The 17,474-nt window shown below is 39.8% G+C and overlaps 1 protein-coding gene across 1 annotated transcript in view; it reads left to right on the top strand.

Annotated features, from left to right (window-relative positions):
* The window catches only part of DENND3 (DENN/MADD domain containing 3), a 35,166-nt gene that overhangs the window by 555 nt on the left and 17,137 nt on the right, over positions 1–17,474 (top strand). Inside the window, 8 exon segments of the mRNA XM_009996674.1 lie at positions 923–1,196; positions 1,937–2,052; positions 2,533–2,672; positions 9,996–10,107; positions 12,629–12,748; positions 13,960–14,178; positions 15,230–15,351; positions 15,822–15,981. Coding sequence (XP_009994976.1) covers positions 923–1,196; positions 1,937–2,052; positions 2,533–2,672; positions 9,996–10,107; positions 12,629–12,748; positions 13,960–14,178; positions 15,230–15,351; positions 15,822–15,981 — 1,263 coding nt within the window.

Raw genomic sequence — 17,474 nt, 5'->3', positions numbered from 1 at the left:
TTTCCCTAAAGATGAACAAAGACTTATCTAGGGAGTTCAGCTGTTTTTCTTTGTTTCATTTATTTGTTGCCTCATTGCTCTTACTACCGGTGTTTATTTTAAGTTATTTGTTGCCTGATTACTCTTACTACCGGTGTTTTAAGTATAGCTTAAATATATACTAACATTTCAAAGGAGGAAATACCTTACTTGATGTTTGTTAGTTTTCTTACGCCGAAGCTATAATCATAGAATCACAGAATAGTTTGGGCCGGAAGGGACCTTAAGGATCATCCAGTTCCAACCCCCCTGCATGGGCAGGGACACCTCCCACCAGACCAGGTTGCTCCAAGCCCCATCCAACCTGCCCTTCAACACTTCCAGGGCTGGGGCAGCCACAGCTTCTCTGGGCAACCTGTGCCAGGGTCTCGCCACCCTCGCACTAAAGAATTTCTTCCTAATGTCTACTCTAAATCTAACCTCTTTCAGTTTTAAACTGTTACCCCTCTTCCTATCACTGCACACCCTGGTAATAAGCCCCTCTCCAGCTTTCCTGGAGCCCCTTCAGGCACTGGAAGGTGCTCTAAGGTCTCCCCAGAGCCTTCTCTTCTCCAGGCTGAACACCTCAGCTCTCTCAGCCTTTCTCCAGAGCAGAGCTGCTCCAGCCCTATGATCATCTTTGTGGCCTCCTCTGGACTTGCTGATATGGTGCATTTTGAATGATGAAGAATGCTTTTGTTTTTTACCTACTGAAAATGAGTATTCCCCTGACATTAACATGTAAAGCAAGAAATGAGAAGGAAGAAATAGTTAAGGAAGAATAAAAAATGTATTCAAAATACACAGTTTTAGGGGTAGAGAGAAAATAGGGCATAAAATGGTTTGAAAAAACTATCAGGATGAGCATTAACTTAGTGGTTGTTTGTATTTTTTGTTTTTATAGGGTACTCAAAGAAAACTCAAAAGTCTTCCTCCTCTTGATCCAGAAGTTCTTTCTGTATTTGTGCCTCCATTTATTAGCAGAGATGATGTTCAGGTGAATAATGCTGGGAATACCTTGAATAAAAGTAAACGCCGGTCTTTCCGAAAGAAAAAAGAGAGACCAAAGATTGAAAATGTCAAGAGTCTCAACGGGGAGCAGAAAGCACCTGACACTGAAGATATTACAGTCCCAAAGGACATTGATCTTATTGGTTTGCCACAGCTATGCTTCCCAGGTATGGAGAGGCTCACATTTCTTAATGAGAAGTGTTTTAATATATATTTTTTTACCATTATCACAGCTACATTTAAAAAAATAAATATTGTATTCTCTGTATTTTTATATTTCATGGTATAAAAAATGTGTCTGCTTATGAGCAGGTCCATGATGAAAGCAGCTCTGCCTGATTGGAGTGCCCTTACTCTGTGGTGTCAAACAGGTCTATTAGCAGCAGTAGCTGCAACACCTGCAAGACAGGGAAACTAAAAGTCCCTTCTCCCTTTAGCCTTTACTGGTAAATCTTGGTTTGAGTGAACTGCATGCACTTGTAATTCACCCCTTCCCCCCTCCAAATGACTGAGCACTCTTTCACTTTTCATTTAGTACTAAGATATACCCTAAGTAGTGACTGTTTCCTCTGGGTTTAATTGCAGACATTTTAATATCCATGTCACTATTGTAGACCATAGATAACCTGAAAGGAAAAAAGTAAACAAACCTGATCTATTGTATTTTACCACTTATTATGCAGAATAACGATATAATATTTTTACTTCTTCAGTACCATGTAGCTTACAGCCTTTGTAACAAATTCAGAGCAAATGGATTGTACATGTGCATTTTGATCTCTTAAAATATGACATTTCTTTTGAGTCTGAAGTGGAAATGTACACTATTTGTCATGAATTGATTTTCAAGCAGCTGTAGTTAAATATGTAGTTCAAAAAAAAAAAAAGGTTTCTGCTTTCATTGCAGGAGGACTTTATGTAACTTCTGAATCAAAAGAGGACCACATTCATTTCCTGGTCTTCACAGATGTCTGTGGTAACAGAACATACGGTGTTGTTGCACAGTACTACCAGCCTATGCAAGTATGTTATTTAACTCAGGCTTTTATTAAAGCATATTAAAAGTATTAAGTAAGGCAAAAAAACCACTTGGCAATATAATATCAAGTTTAATTTATGGCATTAGCTAATAGACATGGTTTGTTAGTGGGAATACAGAACAAATTATACGTAATATTGCCATTGTAAATTAAGTACACTGGAATTTCATTGCATTAGGAAAGACATGGATTTCAGTTAGGAGTTTTGAATATTTTGGAGCAGTCTTTGTCCCTTGGACATCTTTTTTTGGACATCTTTTTTCTAAATATCTTTTCCACTGAAATTTTTTGCTATGTATGTCCAAGTCTTGAAGGCTTATATTTTCTGAAGAGCTTAAGAAAGATAGACATTAAAATCCCCTTGAAATTTAGAATTGGGCATCACATCTCTAGGGTTCTCAAGAAAATATTAGCTATAGATTCATGATCATCATAAACACATTAATCTGTAGTTTTCTTGCAGGATGGCTGGATGTCCTCAAATGGGCAGGCCCACTGGGAATCTGCACAGACTGGGAAGATGCCAGTGTGTTTTGTACCATTTGCGATTTGTGTTATATCCAGATATCCATATTTTAATGCCCTGAAGGATTGCCTCTCTTGGTAAGACTTGCTATCCTGTGTGTTTCTCCTGGGAATTACTGTGCAGGCTTTAATACATGAATTTGTTTAATGTGCTCAGGGTAGCTGCATAATGGTAAAACAGGCCTTAGTTTCAGTTTATGGTAGTGTGAGATGTGTAGGAGAGGAACAGAAGATGTTAATGTCAGTGTTACCCAGACAGTGAATGCAAGTTCTAAACATCAAGGAAATTAGTTATGATATTGTCTTCATTTTCTTTGAGGTTTTTTTGTAAGTCTAGAAAATACGAATTTGCAGGATCTCTCAAAGATTTGGGGTTTTTTTCGAAGGAGGGTTAACTGCATTTTTTACATGCTGGTGAAAATCACTTTGAAACCAGCAAAACCTCTTCTAATGCACCAGATAAATGTCATAAAAATATGAATATATGTACTAATAAGCAGTTAATCATAGAATCATAGAATGTCTTGGCTTGGAAGGAACCCCTAAAGGTCATCTAGACCAACCCCCCTACAATAATCAGGGACATGTCAGACTAGAACAGATTGCTCAGAGCCCCATCAAGCCTGACCTTGAACATCTCCAGGGATGGGACCCCCACCACCTCTGTAGGCAACCTGTTTCAATGATCCACCACTCTCATATTAAATAACTTTTTCCTAATATCCAACCTAGATCTACCCTTTTCTAGCTTGAAACCTTTATCCCTTGTCCTGTTACATGTCCTTGTGACCAGGTCTTCCCCAGCCTTCTTACAGGCCCCTTTCAGGTATTGGAAGGTCACTGTAAGGTCCCCCCAGAGTCTTCTATTCTTAAGGCTGAACAACCTCAACTCCCTCAGCCTGTCTTCATCAGATAGGTGCTCCAGAGCCCTCCCTTTGATCATTTTCATTGCTTCCTCTGGACATGCTCAACAGATCCACACCTTTCTTGTGCTGGGGGCTCCAGAGCTGGACACAGCACTCCAGGTGAGGTCTCACCAGGGCAGAGTAGAGGGGCAGAATCACCTGGACCCAATTCTCCAGCTTGTCCAGGTCCCTCTGGGTGGCATACCATCCCTCTGGCATATCCCTCCACCACCCAGCTTGGTGGGATCAGAAAATTTGCTGAGGGTGCTCTCAATGCCACTGGCAATTTCATTAATGAAGATACTGACAACAGGCTCAACATGAGTGCACAGTCTGCTGCTGCAGCCAAGAAGGCCACCAGGATGCTGGGCTGCACCAACAAGGGCATCACCAACAGAGAGCAGGAAGTCATCATACTGCTCTACTCAGTGCTTCTCAGACCACGCCTGGAGTATTGTGTCCAGTTTTGGTCCCTGCTCTGCAAAAAGGATGGGTCAGGCTGGAGACGGTCCAGAGAAGGGCCACAAGGATGGTTGGAGGACTGGAGGAGCTGCCATATGAGGAGAGGCTGAGAAAACTGGGTTTGTTCAGCCTTGAGAAGAGAAGGCTTTGGGGAGACCTTATGACCATGTTCCAGTATTTAAAGGGTGGCTATCAAGAAGATGAAGTCTGCCTATTTACAAGGAATCGCACAGAAAAAACAAGGGATCATGGGCACAAGTTGCTCCTGGAGAGATTCTGATTAGACATGAGGTAAATGTTTCCCCACAAGGACAGTCAAACATTGGAATAGTTTCCCAAGGGAAGTGGTGGATTTCCCCACAATGGACCATTTTAAGTCTCAGTTTGACATGGTGCTGAGCCACCTCATATAAACTATAGTAGTACCTGGGAAGGTTGGACCAGATGATCCTTGATGTCCCTTTCCAACCTGGCATTCTGTGTTTCTATGATATGGAACAACACTGGTCCCAGTACAGACCCCTGAGGGACACCACTTGTCACCATTTTCCATCTGGACATTGAGCCATTGACCTCTACCCTCTGGATGTGACCATCCAGCCAATTCCTTATTCACTGAACAGTTCACCCATTAAACCCATATATCTTCAACTTAAAGAGAAGGATGTTGTGAGGGACAGTGTCAAAGGCCTTGCAGAAGTCCAGATAGATGACATCCATAGGTCTTCCCTTGTCCACTGACGCAGTCACTGCTTTGTAGAAAGGCACTAGGTTGTTCGGGCAGGATTTGCCCCTAGTTAAGCCATGCTGGCTGTCCTGGATCACTTCCCTGTCCTTCATGTGCCTTAACACGTCTTCTAGGAGGATCTGTTCCATGATATTCCCAGGTACAGAGCAGTGACACTTTATTCCTTAAATAATCCAAGTTGCTTGAGGGACTATAGTGGTTACTTGGCCTTTTGAGAACTGGGAGAGAAAATCTTAGGATAGAGAGTACTTCACTTGTTAGAAACACTCAGATACTCTGCAGTGTAAATGAGTTGAAACATAAGTGAACATGAGTCTGTCTTGCTATTTAGTAATTTAACTTACTTTGAAGTTGTATGTTGCTTTATTGTTAAGGTGTTAAAATCTTTTATGCTTCTTTTACCGAATGGATTAAAAACTCCTTGCATGAGGGAGCCAGTCTCTGTACATTGGACATTGCTGAGTAATCTTAACTTGCAGACTTATGGTCCAAAGGTAGAAGAGGTGTTGCTTTTTTTTCTACTGAATTCCAGTCAAGTTTTCTGGAGTAAAATTAAAGTCAGATGCTTTTCTTTTGCAGGTATTTGCTTGTTGTGTCTAAGTTGAAAGACATTAGGGTTTTAGGTCAGAGTTTGAGTCTTCCAGTGTGTTCTGGTGGCAGTCAGTGTGCTGAGCAGATGACCAAGCAAGGGTGTGCTTCCTGGGTGCTAGCTGAGGTGCATCACTACCCCCTGACCTGACTCCATTCCAGGGTGACACCTGGGCACTCATTTCCCCACCACACACACCTCTTCTTCCCCATGGTATGGGTCTGGATCTGGTTGCAGCACTGACTGGGTGATGAAGGGTGCCTTGGAGGAGCAAAGCAGGACCTTTCTTCTGGGCAGTTCACATCTTGTCTCCACAAAAGCTTTTGTGGTATCAGAAGTGAGTCACTCTGGGAGCCCTTCATGATGAGTGAGGACACCACTGATGCTATTCATCCTACCTCTGCTCTGTCATTTTCAAAGCATTAGTAAAAGATTTAAGGTGGACAAGGGACTTCGACATGATGGAAACTAGACATTCACAGGTCAGTGCAAAATCAAGATTATTTCAGTAAAATACAAAGGAAATGTTTGTTTTCCTTTCTCCTTTCCTGCCCAGATCACTTTTTCCACTCCTCATATTTAAATCAATTACATCAACTGTTGGTATTGCAGGAGCTGATTCATTCCTCCCTTTTTGTAGCCTCAAATCCCAAGGAAATGCTGATCTGCATGTGTAACTGTTACAGCTCTACACCTGAGCTGTGGTGCTCTTCTGCTTAAATCTGTCTTCATAACTGCTTCTTACAGTGACCTCAGCCTGTATGAGGGCTCATCCCACTCTGCAACTGGCTGTGAAACACTTAGGGTGTGCATCAGTGGTTTATAAAGTACATTTATAAAGTACTGATTTTGTCTCTGGAGTGAGACACCTCTGAGCTGGGAGGTGCAGTCAATTTGCCAGTGGATTTTTTAAAAAACACACTAGGGGAGAGGTAGGAAAATTCTCAGGAAAACCATGGAAAATTCCAGAGGTTACGAAAATGTTTATAGGTCTCATGCTTGTTTAGGCCAGACAAGAGCCAGGTGGAATTAACTTTCTAGAGGTGCAAGCTTCTGCTTAAACGTGATAATTAAACATTTCTGCCTTCATCATATATAGTAGGTTTTTGCAACAATTTAAAGCATTAATGTTCAAGCTCACTAATTTGGATGGCTTTTCCCTTTAAGCTGAGTCTGTAGTGGTTTCTAAGGGGAGTTTGGTTTTATCAGTAACCTACCATCTAATCTTTAAGTGGTTTGTATTATGTGAATAATTATAGGGACAGGATAGTAGCCTTCCAAGTTAGTACTGTGTGTTGTCTTGGTGATCTAACAGGGGAATTAGTCACAGAGTTGCACAGCTTTTCTCTCCTTTTTGCTGCTGCATCTGGATGCAAGATCCAAGTGTGTGTAGCTGTCAGGAGAGGGCAATGCAGATGGAAAAGCTGGTATTTCTGTACTGGAAACTCAACTGATTAAGTTTCCAAGGTATTTTTTTTCAGATTTTTTTTTTTTTAAATGTATATTTTTCTTGTTAGTGTACGATAGATAATTTCAGAATGTCTGCCCTTCCATTTTAATTTTTTTTTTTTTTAGAAATGGTGTTTTACTGTTCTAGAGTATACTTGAGTAGGAGGAAAGGAAGGGGTGGAGTGGTACCAGTTTTCCTTATTTAGGTTTTGTTACATACATTTTTTCCATATGGCATGAAACAGCTGCTGGGACGTAGCTGTTCTGAACAGAATATAAGTTATTACAGTAAAGACCTCAGTGATGAATTTGAATACAATGCCCTTTACAGGTGGGGATGTTTCAGCTTTTTGTAACACTACAAAACATTGCCACTGTTTTCCTGTAAACCAGAAAGGGAGGGATTCTCTTTTTTTTTTTTTTTTTTTTTTTTTTTTTCTGCCTTAACTGCAATCAGGTGGCCAGTGGGTTAAAAATCTAATGAAAGGTTTTCATTGAGTATACTCAAAGCAGTAGTGCCTTCTATACTTAATAAATAATAACACCTTCAACAGCACCCTTGTATCCTTGGGATGCCTCAGTAGTGGTTTGCTGGATGCTTCAACTGACTAATCATTCTGTGAGACTGGGGATTTGAAAACACTTGCTGGTGGACCTCAAACCACTGATACCTAGTTCGTAGCCTTTTCCTTGAGAGAACTAGTGGAAAAAATGCTGTTTATTTTCACTAATGAAGGCCTGGTGTTGAAGTAGCATTTAAAGTAGTTCTGCTTCCATCCAGGATCTTTTTTGCAGCAAAATACCTCATTGTCCTCCAGAATTCTGCTGTGCATAGTTTATCTCCAGCACCTGCAGTGCACAGGATTTCTTATAAATGGGGGGGAGGGGGTACTTTTTTTTCATTCAGAAGAGTTCTCAAACCTATTTGATTGCCATAAGCATTCCCATATAAAACCCAGGTTCCTAATTTATTTCAAATGGCAGGGTATAGTACGAATCACAACTGAGAACTGAGACCAAACTGGGATACGAAGGCAACATCAAACTATGAATCCAGGTGCTTTGGACTGCAAGGGGAGCTTTCAGATTTTCATCATTGTAATGAAGGTCTTCGTATTCTGTGTAATTAATTTTAGCATGAATTCACACATTACTAGGGTTCAGTGCTTCCAAATCCAGTGCAATTTGAATGGAGTGTGTCTGCCTCTCCCCTCAGCAAGCAGATCTGCATCCAGACTGTTTCACAACACTGCAGCTGTTGGTTTATTCCACATCTCTTTTTTTTTTCTTTTTTTTTTCTTTTTTTCTTTTTTTTTCTTTTTGAAGAGCTACAGTTTTAAACTGAGAGGTTTTGGCACTTTGCACAGGTAGTCTTACCTCAATCTGTTACACTACATGAAAAGTGAGGTATTCCTGGCAATAATGTCCTCTGGATCAACTCCCATCTTGGATGGATGGATGGATGAATAGGCTCCATTCAAACAGATCAACTTCCAACCTGTGTATTAGTCCCTTCAGCTGCCTTGAGAAAATGTAGAAGAGTGCAAATAGCTCCCAGCTTTCAGGCAGTACAAAAGCCCTGTTCATAGATGTTCTGGCTTTCTGAAACATCTGTGTGTGGACAGTTAGTAGAGGTAATGGAAGGTTCATAAACTCCTTAGCTCTCCACTTTGATGTTTCAGAGATTACTTCATTTATTTCATCAGATGTTTGCAGTGCTGGCAGCTGCTATTACTTTGCATTAATGGGCACAGTGCACTGATTAGAGAGCTCTTACCTTCCTGCCTGTACATCTGCTGCTTTTTCAGCACTGGGGTCAGGTTGCTTTTGTTGTGACATTTACTGAATGTGCTTTTTGTCTCAAAAATCCCTCCCCCCCAAGTCCTCACATGCTGTTAGGCCACATCTAAGGTGTTACTGAGTGTGAACAGCAGTACACACACACAAAAAAACAAAAGCAAAACTAGTTTAAAAGGGTGACTCTACTGTCTGGTTTTCCTTGATAATTCTTGAATTCCCCTCCCCCTGTCTCCTCTGTGCCCCTAAATAGCTAACGGGCACTTTTAGGGTTTGTGAAATTGCCTCGTGCTCAGCCCAGGGAAGTTTCCAAAACTGAATTTAATGAATTTGAATGTCTTGTTAATCCAACCCAATCCCATTAATCCAACAGAATATTTTTATTCAGGAATCTAAATGCCATACGTGAATATGATGTCCTGGATTCTCGTATGTCTCTTGACTTAGTCAGTTTCTTTCTAGACTGTTTTCTTCCTGAAAAACAAGCACTTTCTGTAGGAAGCCAGTAAAACTTAAAACTGAAATAAACCTTCAAAGGAGAATACAACCATATTAAGTTCCTAGTTTCCATATATGTAGATTTGTAGGCTTACATTTCTGATTTTGTAAGGGTTTGGGGTAATTTCTTTTTTCTTTTTTGCTTATTAATATGCGCATGAATCACGTATTGAACAAAATGCCCTTTCTGACTACAAATATCTAACTTCCTGTTACATTTCAGAAATGCTGTTGGACTTAACGATTTGCAGTCTTAATAGTGTGTATGTTTAAATATTCATGAATTGGTCTGGCATATGATATAAACCACATCACCTTTGTGGCTTTGACACAGCTCAGGTGCTACAGTTCTAAACCAGAAACATTTCTTAGGTTTGCACTCCTGTATTTATTCTTTGTATGGGCAGGAGCAATAGCAATGAGCAGAGTTCCTGCAGGCCTGGGCCTTGGGTTAAATATGGCTCTTGCTTCACATTCCTCTGCAGTTAAGCCCAGCCTCTCTTTTCCTCTGATGTTGTTTTCCATCCCAGAGCTGAAGTCTGATGCTTGAGGTGGGAGAAACACCATGTATTGCAGCTGCAGGTGTTTCGTTCCTTAAGCAGTCTCTGTAAGACAGTTCCTTTAGTTGTCTTTCCCCTCTAGGTTTTCTTTGCCATCATGAGACCCCATGTCCTGTCTGCACTCTCTGATTTATATGATGCAGTAGGATGTTATGCTTGGAAGTAAAAAAAAAACAACCCTTCTTCTGACAAAGCATCATTATTAAAATTAAATGGAACCACTCAAAGTAGCTAATAAATTAGAAATTAATTTACTGGAATAATAGCTCCATTGCTTCTAATTAATTTTTTTTTTTTGCAGTTCTGGCTTATCGGCAAAAAAGCTTTTTTTTTTTTTTTCTTTTCTGTTTGCATGTTATTATTTATAAGTAATTGTCTCTAATTGAATTTCAGCTTACTAGTGCAACTGCGGCCTTTCAAGGATTTCGATGTTGAGGAACACGTAAAAGAATTTGCAGCAAAATTATTTTTAATACCCAGCCCACCACCAGGACCACTCCACTTGGTAATTACTGATACTGAATTTCATAATTACCTTTAACATTTTGTCTTCTAAAACAGTAAGATGTTACTTTCTATAGACTGGAAGACGTGCTTCACTGTTGGGTTGGAGATTTTACTTGCTGATATAAAGCTGATGGCAGTGCCTGTGCTTTGAAATGAAGGCTGCACATTATTAGTATGTGAGATAACAGAGTGACCAGGGTGCAGGCCTGAGCACTAGTTGGTCATGCTTTTAAATTTTTAATATTCTTCTGGGAAGGATTTGCCTCAAGCCAACTAGTTACTGTTGGAACTGATGCCTGGGTAGGACAGCATAAGCAAGCTTTTGTTTTCTAGGGTGTCAGCCCACATAATGTCTACTGCAAACGGTTGGATCTCCAGTCTGCAACTGCTCTGTAAGAATGGAAGCTTATCTTTCACTTGAACTCTTTGCCATTGCCATCTCATATATAAACTCCAGCAAATCGTGTCACTGTTACTCAGCCCAAGTGTGGAAGTTGCCTATCTTGATGCAATCATTATCCAACCAATTCTCAGGTAGAGAGCAGTGGTGAATGCCTTAATGTCCAGATGGAGATCAGAGACAAGTGCTGTCCCTCAGGAGTCTGTATTGGGACCAATACTGTGTAATATCTTCAATAATGGAATGGGATGCACACTTAGCAAACTTGCACATTAAATCAAGCTGAGTGGTGCAGTTGACACCCCTGAGGGACAGGATGCCATCCAGAGGGACCGGGACAAGCTCAAAAGGTGGACCCACGTGAATCTCATGACGTTCAACAAGGTCAAGTGCAAAGTCCTGCACCTGGGTTGGGGCAGCCTCCAGTATCAATACAGGCTGGGGGGTGAAGGGATTGAGATCAGCCCTGCAGAAGAGGACTAGGGGATACTGATGGATGAAAAGCTGGGTATGAACCAGCAAAGTGCACTTGCAGCCCAGAAGGCCAATTGTATTTGGGGCTGCATCCAAGGCTGTGTGGCCAGCAGGTTGAGGGATGTGGTTCTGCACATCTACTCTGCTCTGGTGAGACCCCACCTGGTGTTTAGTTCTGGAGCCCTCAGCACAGGGAAGACATGGATCTGTTGATCCAGAGGAAGGCCACAAAAATGGTCAGAGGAGTAGAACACCTCTGAGGACAGGCTGGAGAAGAGAAGGCTCTGGGGAGACATTATTGCTGCTTTTCAATGCTTGAAAAAGGCTTGTAAGAAAGACAGCAATGGACTTTTTAGTAGAGCCTGTTGTGGTAGAACAAGGACTAATGGTTTTAAATGAAAAGAGCGTAGATTCAAACTGGATTTAAGGAAGAAATTTTTTATGATGAGGGTGGTAAAACAGTGGAACAGGCTGCCCAGAGATGTGATAGATGCCACATCCCTGGAATATTGGTCAGATTGGATGGGGTGTTGGGCAATCTGATCTAGTTGAAGATGTCCCTGCTCATTGCAGGAAGGGTTGGACTAGGTGACCTTTAAAGGTCCTTTCCAACCCAAACTATTCTACAATACTGATACAAGTCACCTGATGCTCATGACTGTCATCTTGATTGTATGACAGGCAGACGTGCAGTGATGGGACTGGGAAGTAGTGTAGTCATTGTGAAAGAGAAGACACCAAATAAGCCAGTTGCCGGAACAATGCGTACACTTCTGGGCTTGTTCTTTTCTTTTGTCTGAATGGCTCTGAGGAAGCAGAACAGTGTGTAGTGGATTAAGTGTTCTGCTGAGTGGCTGCTGCCTGATCAAGGTCTAGCTGAGAGAAGCAACTCACAGAAACATTTGTATTCAGTGTTAGTATCTGAGATGTGTGGGCTGTGTTTTCTTCTTTATAACCCATCCCAAATCAAGCTGAGTCGGGGATTTCAGCACACTCTCTTTGTCTACTAAAATGGCTTCTAGGGAAGCAGAGCTTGAGCCATGGATTTCTCCTTAGCTGTCTTCCTTGACTCTGGGGTGAGGAGTTAGGAGTGAAGTCAGAAACAGCATATCCGGAAGATTGTCTGAAAAATTGACTAAATGAGCTAGTAAGTGCTGAAATATGCAGCACGTGCAGGATCTGGCCCCCAGAGTTTTGAGCTGGAGTATCTGAAACACTGAAAGAATTAATTTGTTTTCACTTGTTCTGTCTTCCTAACATGAACACCTTTGCTCAGTTCTTCTGTTCATATTTTTTCTATTTCCTGTATGAATTTTACCACAATTTTGATTTTTTTTCAGTTGTACCTACAAAGCATTATTTTATTATGCTTATAACACAGCAAGTTTAATTATTTTAAAATATATATATTTTTTTACTGGCTAAACAGCCTATGAGAATTGAAGTAGACAAAGTCCATGTTAGTATTTCAAGGCAGCTATTATGTCTTTTAATATTTTCCTTTCAGTTATCTGTAGTATGCAAATATCAGTCTTCTTGATCTCAATTAATGTTAATATTTTGTAGTCGGAATAAAAATCCCAAATTAAATGTGTTGTGGGAACATTTTCCTTAAGAAGTAAATGTAAAACATCTGTTATTACAGGTATTTAATATGAAACCACTTCAAATAATAATTCCTTCAAGAGAGGATCCGGACAGTCCAATTATTGACTTGGATCTTCATCTTCCTTTGCTGTGTTTCAAGCCAAAGCAGGTGCTGCAGGTAAAACTAACTGATGTTTTAAAATGTATTAGAAATTTACAGTAGTGGTAATGTTGTGCTTTAAAAAACCCCCAAGATGTTTACTTACAAAAACTCCCATTTTAAACCCAGGAATTCAGAATAGTGTTAGTTCTATGTATTAGAGATATGACACAATAAAATAAACTTCTTATGGAGATGTTTTGTTATTTATAGTCCAGATTAGATTAAGGCACATTGGATTTCTTTCTCCTGTGGTTTAGCAATAGCTGCTACATTTCTTAAGCATATATTTTAAAATGTAAGTGCTCAAGCTGATTGACAGATGGTGTTTTGAATTCTCATAAAATGCATTTTTTACATGATCCATAATAATCTTTTTTATGTGTAAGACAGTGAGCTACTGTAGGAAGGATTGGTAAGAATTGATTTTCTCATAGTGGAAATGGTGTAGAAAGACAATACCAAAAGCTATCTGCAAAGAATTTTTCAGTTCTTAATAGAATCATACATTAATTTTGATTTGGGGTATCCTTTTTTCATTTCCTGATGAAATTCCCTGCTCAAAGGCCACCTATAATGTTAAATTATGTTGCTTAAGGTCGTGAGTATTATTGGTGCCTCTTCCTCTAAAATGAGCAGGTTGGAGGCCTCTGTCCAGGGTTGACTAACCTCCTCTGTCCAGAAAGCAGACAATACTGGCTTATTTTTTTGGATAGGCCTATTCTTCTACTCATGTGGACTTCTGTCCATGTGTGCATGTTAGGAACAAAACTACCTCGAATCCTAAATTATCCTCTTGCAACTGGTACGTCTTGAGTGTGGGGTTTGTGTGTTAGCACCTCTGCTAGATGTCCCACATGTGCCTTTACTCTTCTTGGCTTGGATTCATCTCACCTAACTTGAGGCACCTGAGTTTGGTGCTTAGATGGCATTGGGCCCTCTCTATCAGTGGAAAAGGGAGGCCATCTCCAGACAGCTTCCTGACTTGCTCTCTGAAAGCACTGCTCTCCACTGAGATCAATGTTGACATTGATGGCAAAACTCTCATTGACTTTTAGCATCACTTTTTTTTCTCCTTTTCTGTTTTCCTCTCTTGTTAATTTTATTTATAAACATTTAAAGTAGCTATTAGAAAACACAACTCATGAAGCAGATGAAATATTTGCTCGTATCTTGTATGTTCTAGACTTTAACTCTTCATAAACCTGTAGCCTCATGTTTTTTTCCAGGTTATGACCTGTATTTTGACGGAGCAGAGAATAGTTTTCTTCTCCTCTGATTGGGCTCTGCTGACCCTCGTTGCTGAATGCTTTATGTTGTACCTTCATCCTCTTCAGTGGCAACACACTTTTGTGCCCATTCTGTCCCGTCAGATGCTGGATTTTGTGATGGCCCCAACATCTTTTCTTATGGGATGTCACATTGATCATTATGAAGAAGTTAGCACGGTATGTTTTACACTATTCCCACTTAAGCTTTTCACTTTCATGGTGAAGCTAAGTGTTTAATAAAATAAGAAAGAAAAAACAATGTAAAGAATAGAATCTTACCATTTTTCTGAGGATTTTTTTGGTCTTCTTTTTTTTCAGAATCTAACTTAAATAACTCTCTTTCAATGAATAACAATAATCTTGGTTACTCTAAAAGATTTAAGAAAACTTATCTTCACAGGGCAAGGCTAATGTGAACACACTTTTTTTGAGGGTATGCATAGGTTTTCTGTGAGTGTTTGGAACCAAACACAGAGAAATGGTGTTAAATTCTGTTAGATTAATCCATCTGATTAGAAGACAAAGTAAAACTCTCCATCTAGTCAAGTCCAGAATGAGCAAAGAATTACTTTAAGAAAAATTAGGTAATTTTAAAATTACTTTTTTAGTTAGCAGTAAGATGTTGTCACTATCACAGATAAGTACAGATGAGAAAACAGACATTTCTTTCATATAATTTGAAAGATTTTATGTTTGTTACAAGCTGATCTTTAAGCTGATCTATTAAAACTGCAAACTGAAAGATCAGCATTGGCTTCACCTCCATGTGACTCTTTGTGCCTTGACATATGTTTCCCTGTTTGAGACTCTAAAAGAAACTCTCCCTCTCCCAGTCACCCCATAGGGTAAGTACACAGAGGTCAGTGCTGTAAATTAGCTTTTAGAGAGCTGCTTTACATGCACATATATGGTTTTGACATGTCTTTGTGTGTATACATTTCAGGGATAAGCTTGGAGATCCAGTATTAATTCAATACTTTATGGAGAACATGTTAGTTTACCAAATTCATTGGAGATTAATATCTGTTAATATAATGACTCTTACTTTTCCTGAAAGCCATTGTTTAATTATCCATATGATCTTCTAGTTGGGAGGGGAAAAAGTTGATTGTTTTCTGGTTTATTTTCTTTCTGAAATAATTAATTGCCTAAGGCCTTTATAAAGAAATAGTAAATATTTTTACAATATGAATATATTCACAGTAATTCTGTATTCTTTTGTTAAAAGGAAGCTGAAGACTTAATTCTAATTAATATTGATAATGGAGATATTACACATTCAAGAATGGTTGAAGAGGATCCTGAAATTCCAGATATTCCAGTACAAGCAGCAGAAACTTTCATAAAAAGGTGAAAAGATGTTGAAGTTGTGTTTATCATAGTGCATAAATAATGCTTGACCCTCTTCCTAAGTTTTTTATTTTGTATTATTTTTTATTATATAATTTCATTAATTAAAAAAGCACTGTCTTTGATAAGAGCAAATGAAAATGTCTGTTCATATACAGGTAACTTTAAGCTGTCATAGTAATAACCATATTATTTTTCAACACCCTGGAATACCTATTTCTTTTTTATTGCTGATATGGATTGTCCTATAAACTTTATTGTTCTTTACAAGGACAGCTGAGTGCACTATGATTTACGTGTGTTGGTAGGACCTCCAGGAGTCTTGTTAGCTTGTCAATACTTGCAGATCAACCTTTGCATTTCCTCTAGCTGTAAGATGCATGAAGCCTAAATGACTTTTTTTCTTTAAAAGGTATGAAAAGAAATTGTTCATGTTAGGATGCAACTTGATAATTCTCTTTTCTGTGTAGAGTGGAGAGTCTCCAGCTGCATTATGATCTAGAGCTTTGCCACCTCCGAGCCAGCACAGATCTGGGTGAACTCCAGATGTGTAGGAGGGCTTGGCAGCAGAAACTGAATACAGAAGTTCAGCAAACGACTTTGCAGTTAATTGTTAATATCTTCAGGTGAGTGGATATAGTGTTTTTTACTGTTAGGCCATATAGTACTGGCTAAAACACTGTCACTGAAATTATTCTTATGAGATATCTTGTAAATCTCTTAAGTTTATGAGGGAATATGAGAAGAAGGTCCTACTAGTCTGCTGGAGTGTCAATGTATTTGGGTACGTATACATTACTAGGACATGGTAGATAAAATTGTTTTAATTTTGATCTTGTATGTCTCCTGTATGAAGACTTCAGGAAGAGAAGTACAGTATAACTTGTAATTAGGAGAAGCTTAAGGCCCAGTATGAATATTAATTTCTAACTGGACACAGTCTTCTTAGAGGGAAAGGAATTCAAGCCAGGGCAGGGTGGAAGAACTGAAAGCAGGACTGGAAGGTCACACCACCTGGCTGTGTTTTAGCTCACTGAACAAATGCTGAGAATGGGTGAGGTACCTGGAGAGTGCAACCACTTGAGAATGGAGGAAGGAGATAAGCTGTTTAAGCTCAAGGACACAGAAATGCTGGGTATTCAGTGTAGTTAGAATTGACATTTTAGATTTTTGGTTTTTTTCCCTCTAGAAAATGTCCACCTATGTTAATTTTCCTTGTTTTTAATCTAATGTAATGTGTTGATACCCACAGCTGTCTTACCAGTCTGAGTCCTGATTCTAGATCCTAGTAGTATTTGCTTGTATTTAGGGAGAGCATGGAAGTGTGGTAGGTGATGCAAAAAAAAAAAAAAAGGCAGAAAATGGATTAGTAGTTCGTATGTGCTTAATTTCTGTTTACACAGATACTAACATACTTAACCAGGAAAATGAAGCTGCCTGTCTGGTATTTTGAAAGAATCTGATGATCATATCATATCATGTCATAGAATGGTTTGGGTTGGAAATGACCTAGAAGATCATCTAGTTCCAACCCCCCTGCATGGGCAGGGACATCTCCCACCAGACCAGCCTGCTCAGAGCCCCATCCAACCTGCCCTTGAACACTGTCAGGGATGGGGTAGCCACAACTTCCCTAGGCAGCCTGGACCAGTGTCTCACTATCCAGTGAATAATTTCTTCTAATATCTAATCTTAAGTCTCACCTCTTCTAGTTTAAAGCCACTACCTCTTGTCAGGGCAGAGGTCTGCAAATATTTGTGCTGTTTCTCGGTGCCTGTTGCTGGAGATGGTGCTCACTTTGGATCAACTGTTAAATTGCTCACATGAATGCTGCCTTACACTTCCAGTCAGAATGTGCTGGGTTAATTTCTATGGTAAAAATCCTAAGTCTCTGTTAACCTGCTGTTGCTGGATCAGTTTGGGATGTGTTTGTATTAGGGGCTGTGCCTTCCAGGGGGACAATGGGCATGGAGGATAGAACAGAGTGTACAGCTAGCACAGCTGCATATATAAAATGAAATGCATTTACAACCTGATGTGCTGGCATAATGGGATTTGGTGGATGTCAGGGTTTGGCAACAGTGTGTTCCAGATAAAGATGAGGAGAAATCCATTTTCCTGCT

The sequence above is a fragment of the Chaetura pelagica genome, unplaced genomic scaffold, assembly GCF_000747805.2.
Source record: "Chaetura pelagica isolate M959 unplaced genomic scaffold, ChaPel_1.0 scaffold260, whole genome shotgun sequence".
Taxonomy (NCBI): domain Eukaryota; kingdom Metazoa; phylum Chordata; class Aves; order Apodiformes; family Apodidae; genus Chaetura; species Chaetura pelagica.
This window is presented reverse-complemented; position numbering and strand designations above follow the sequence as displayed.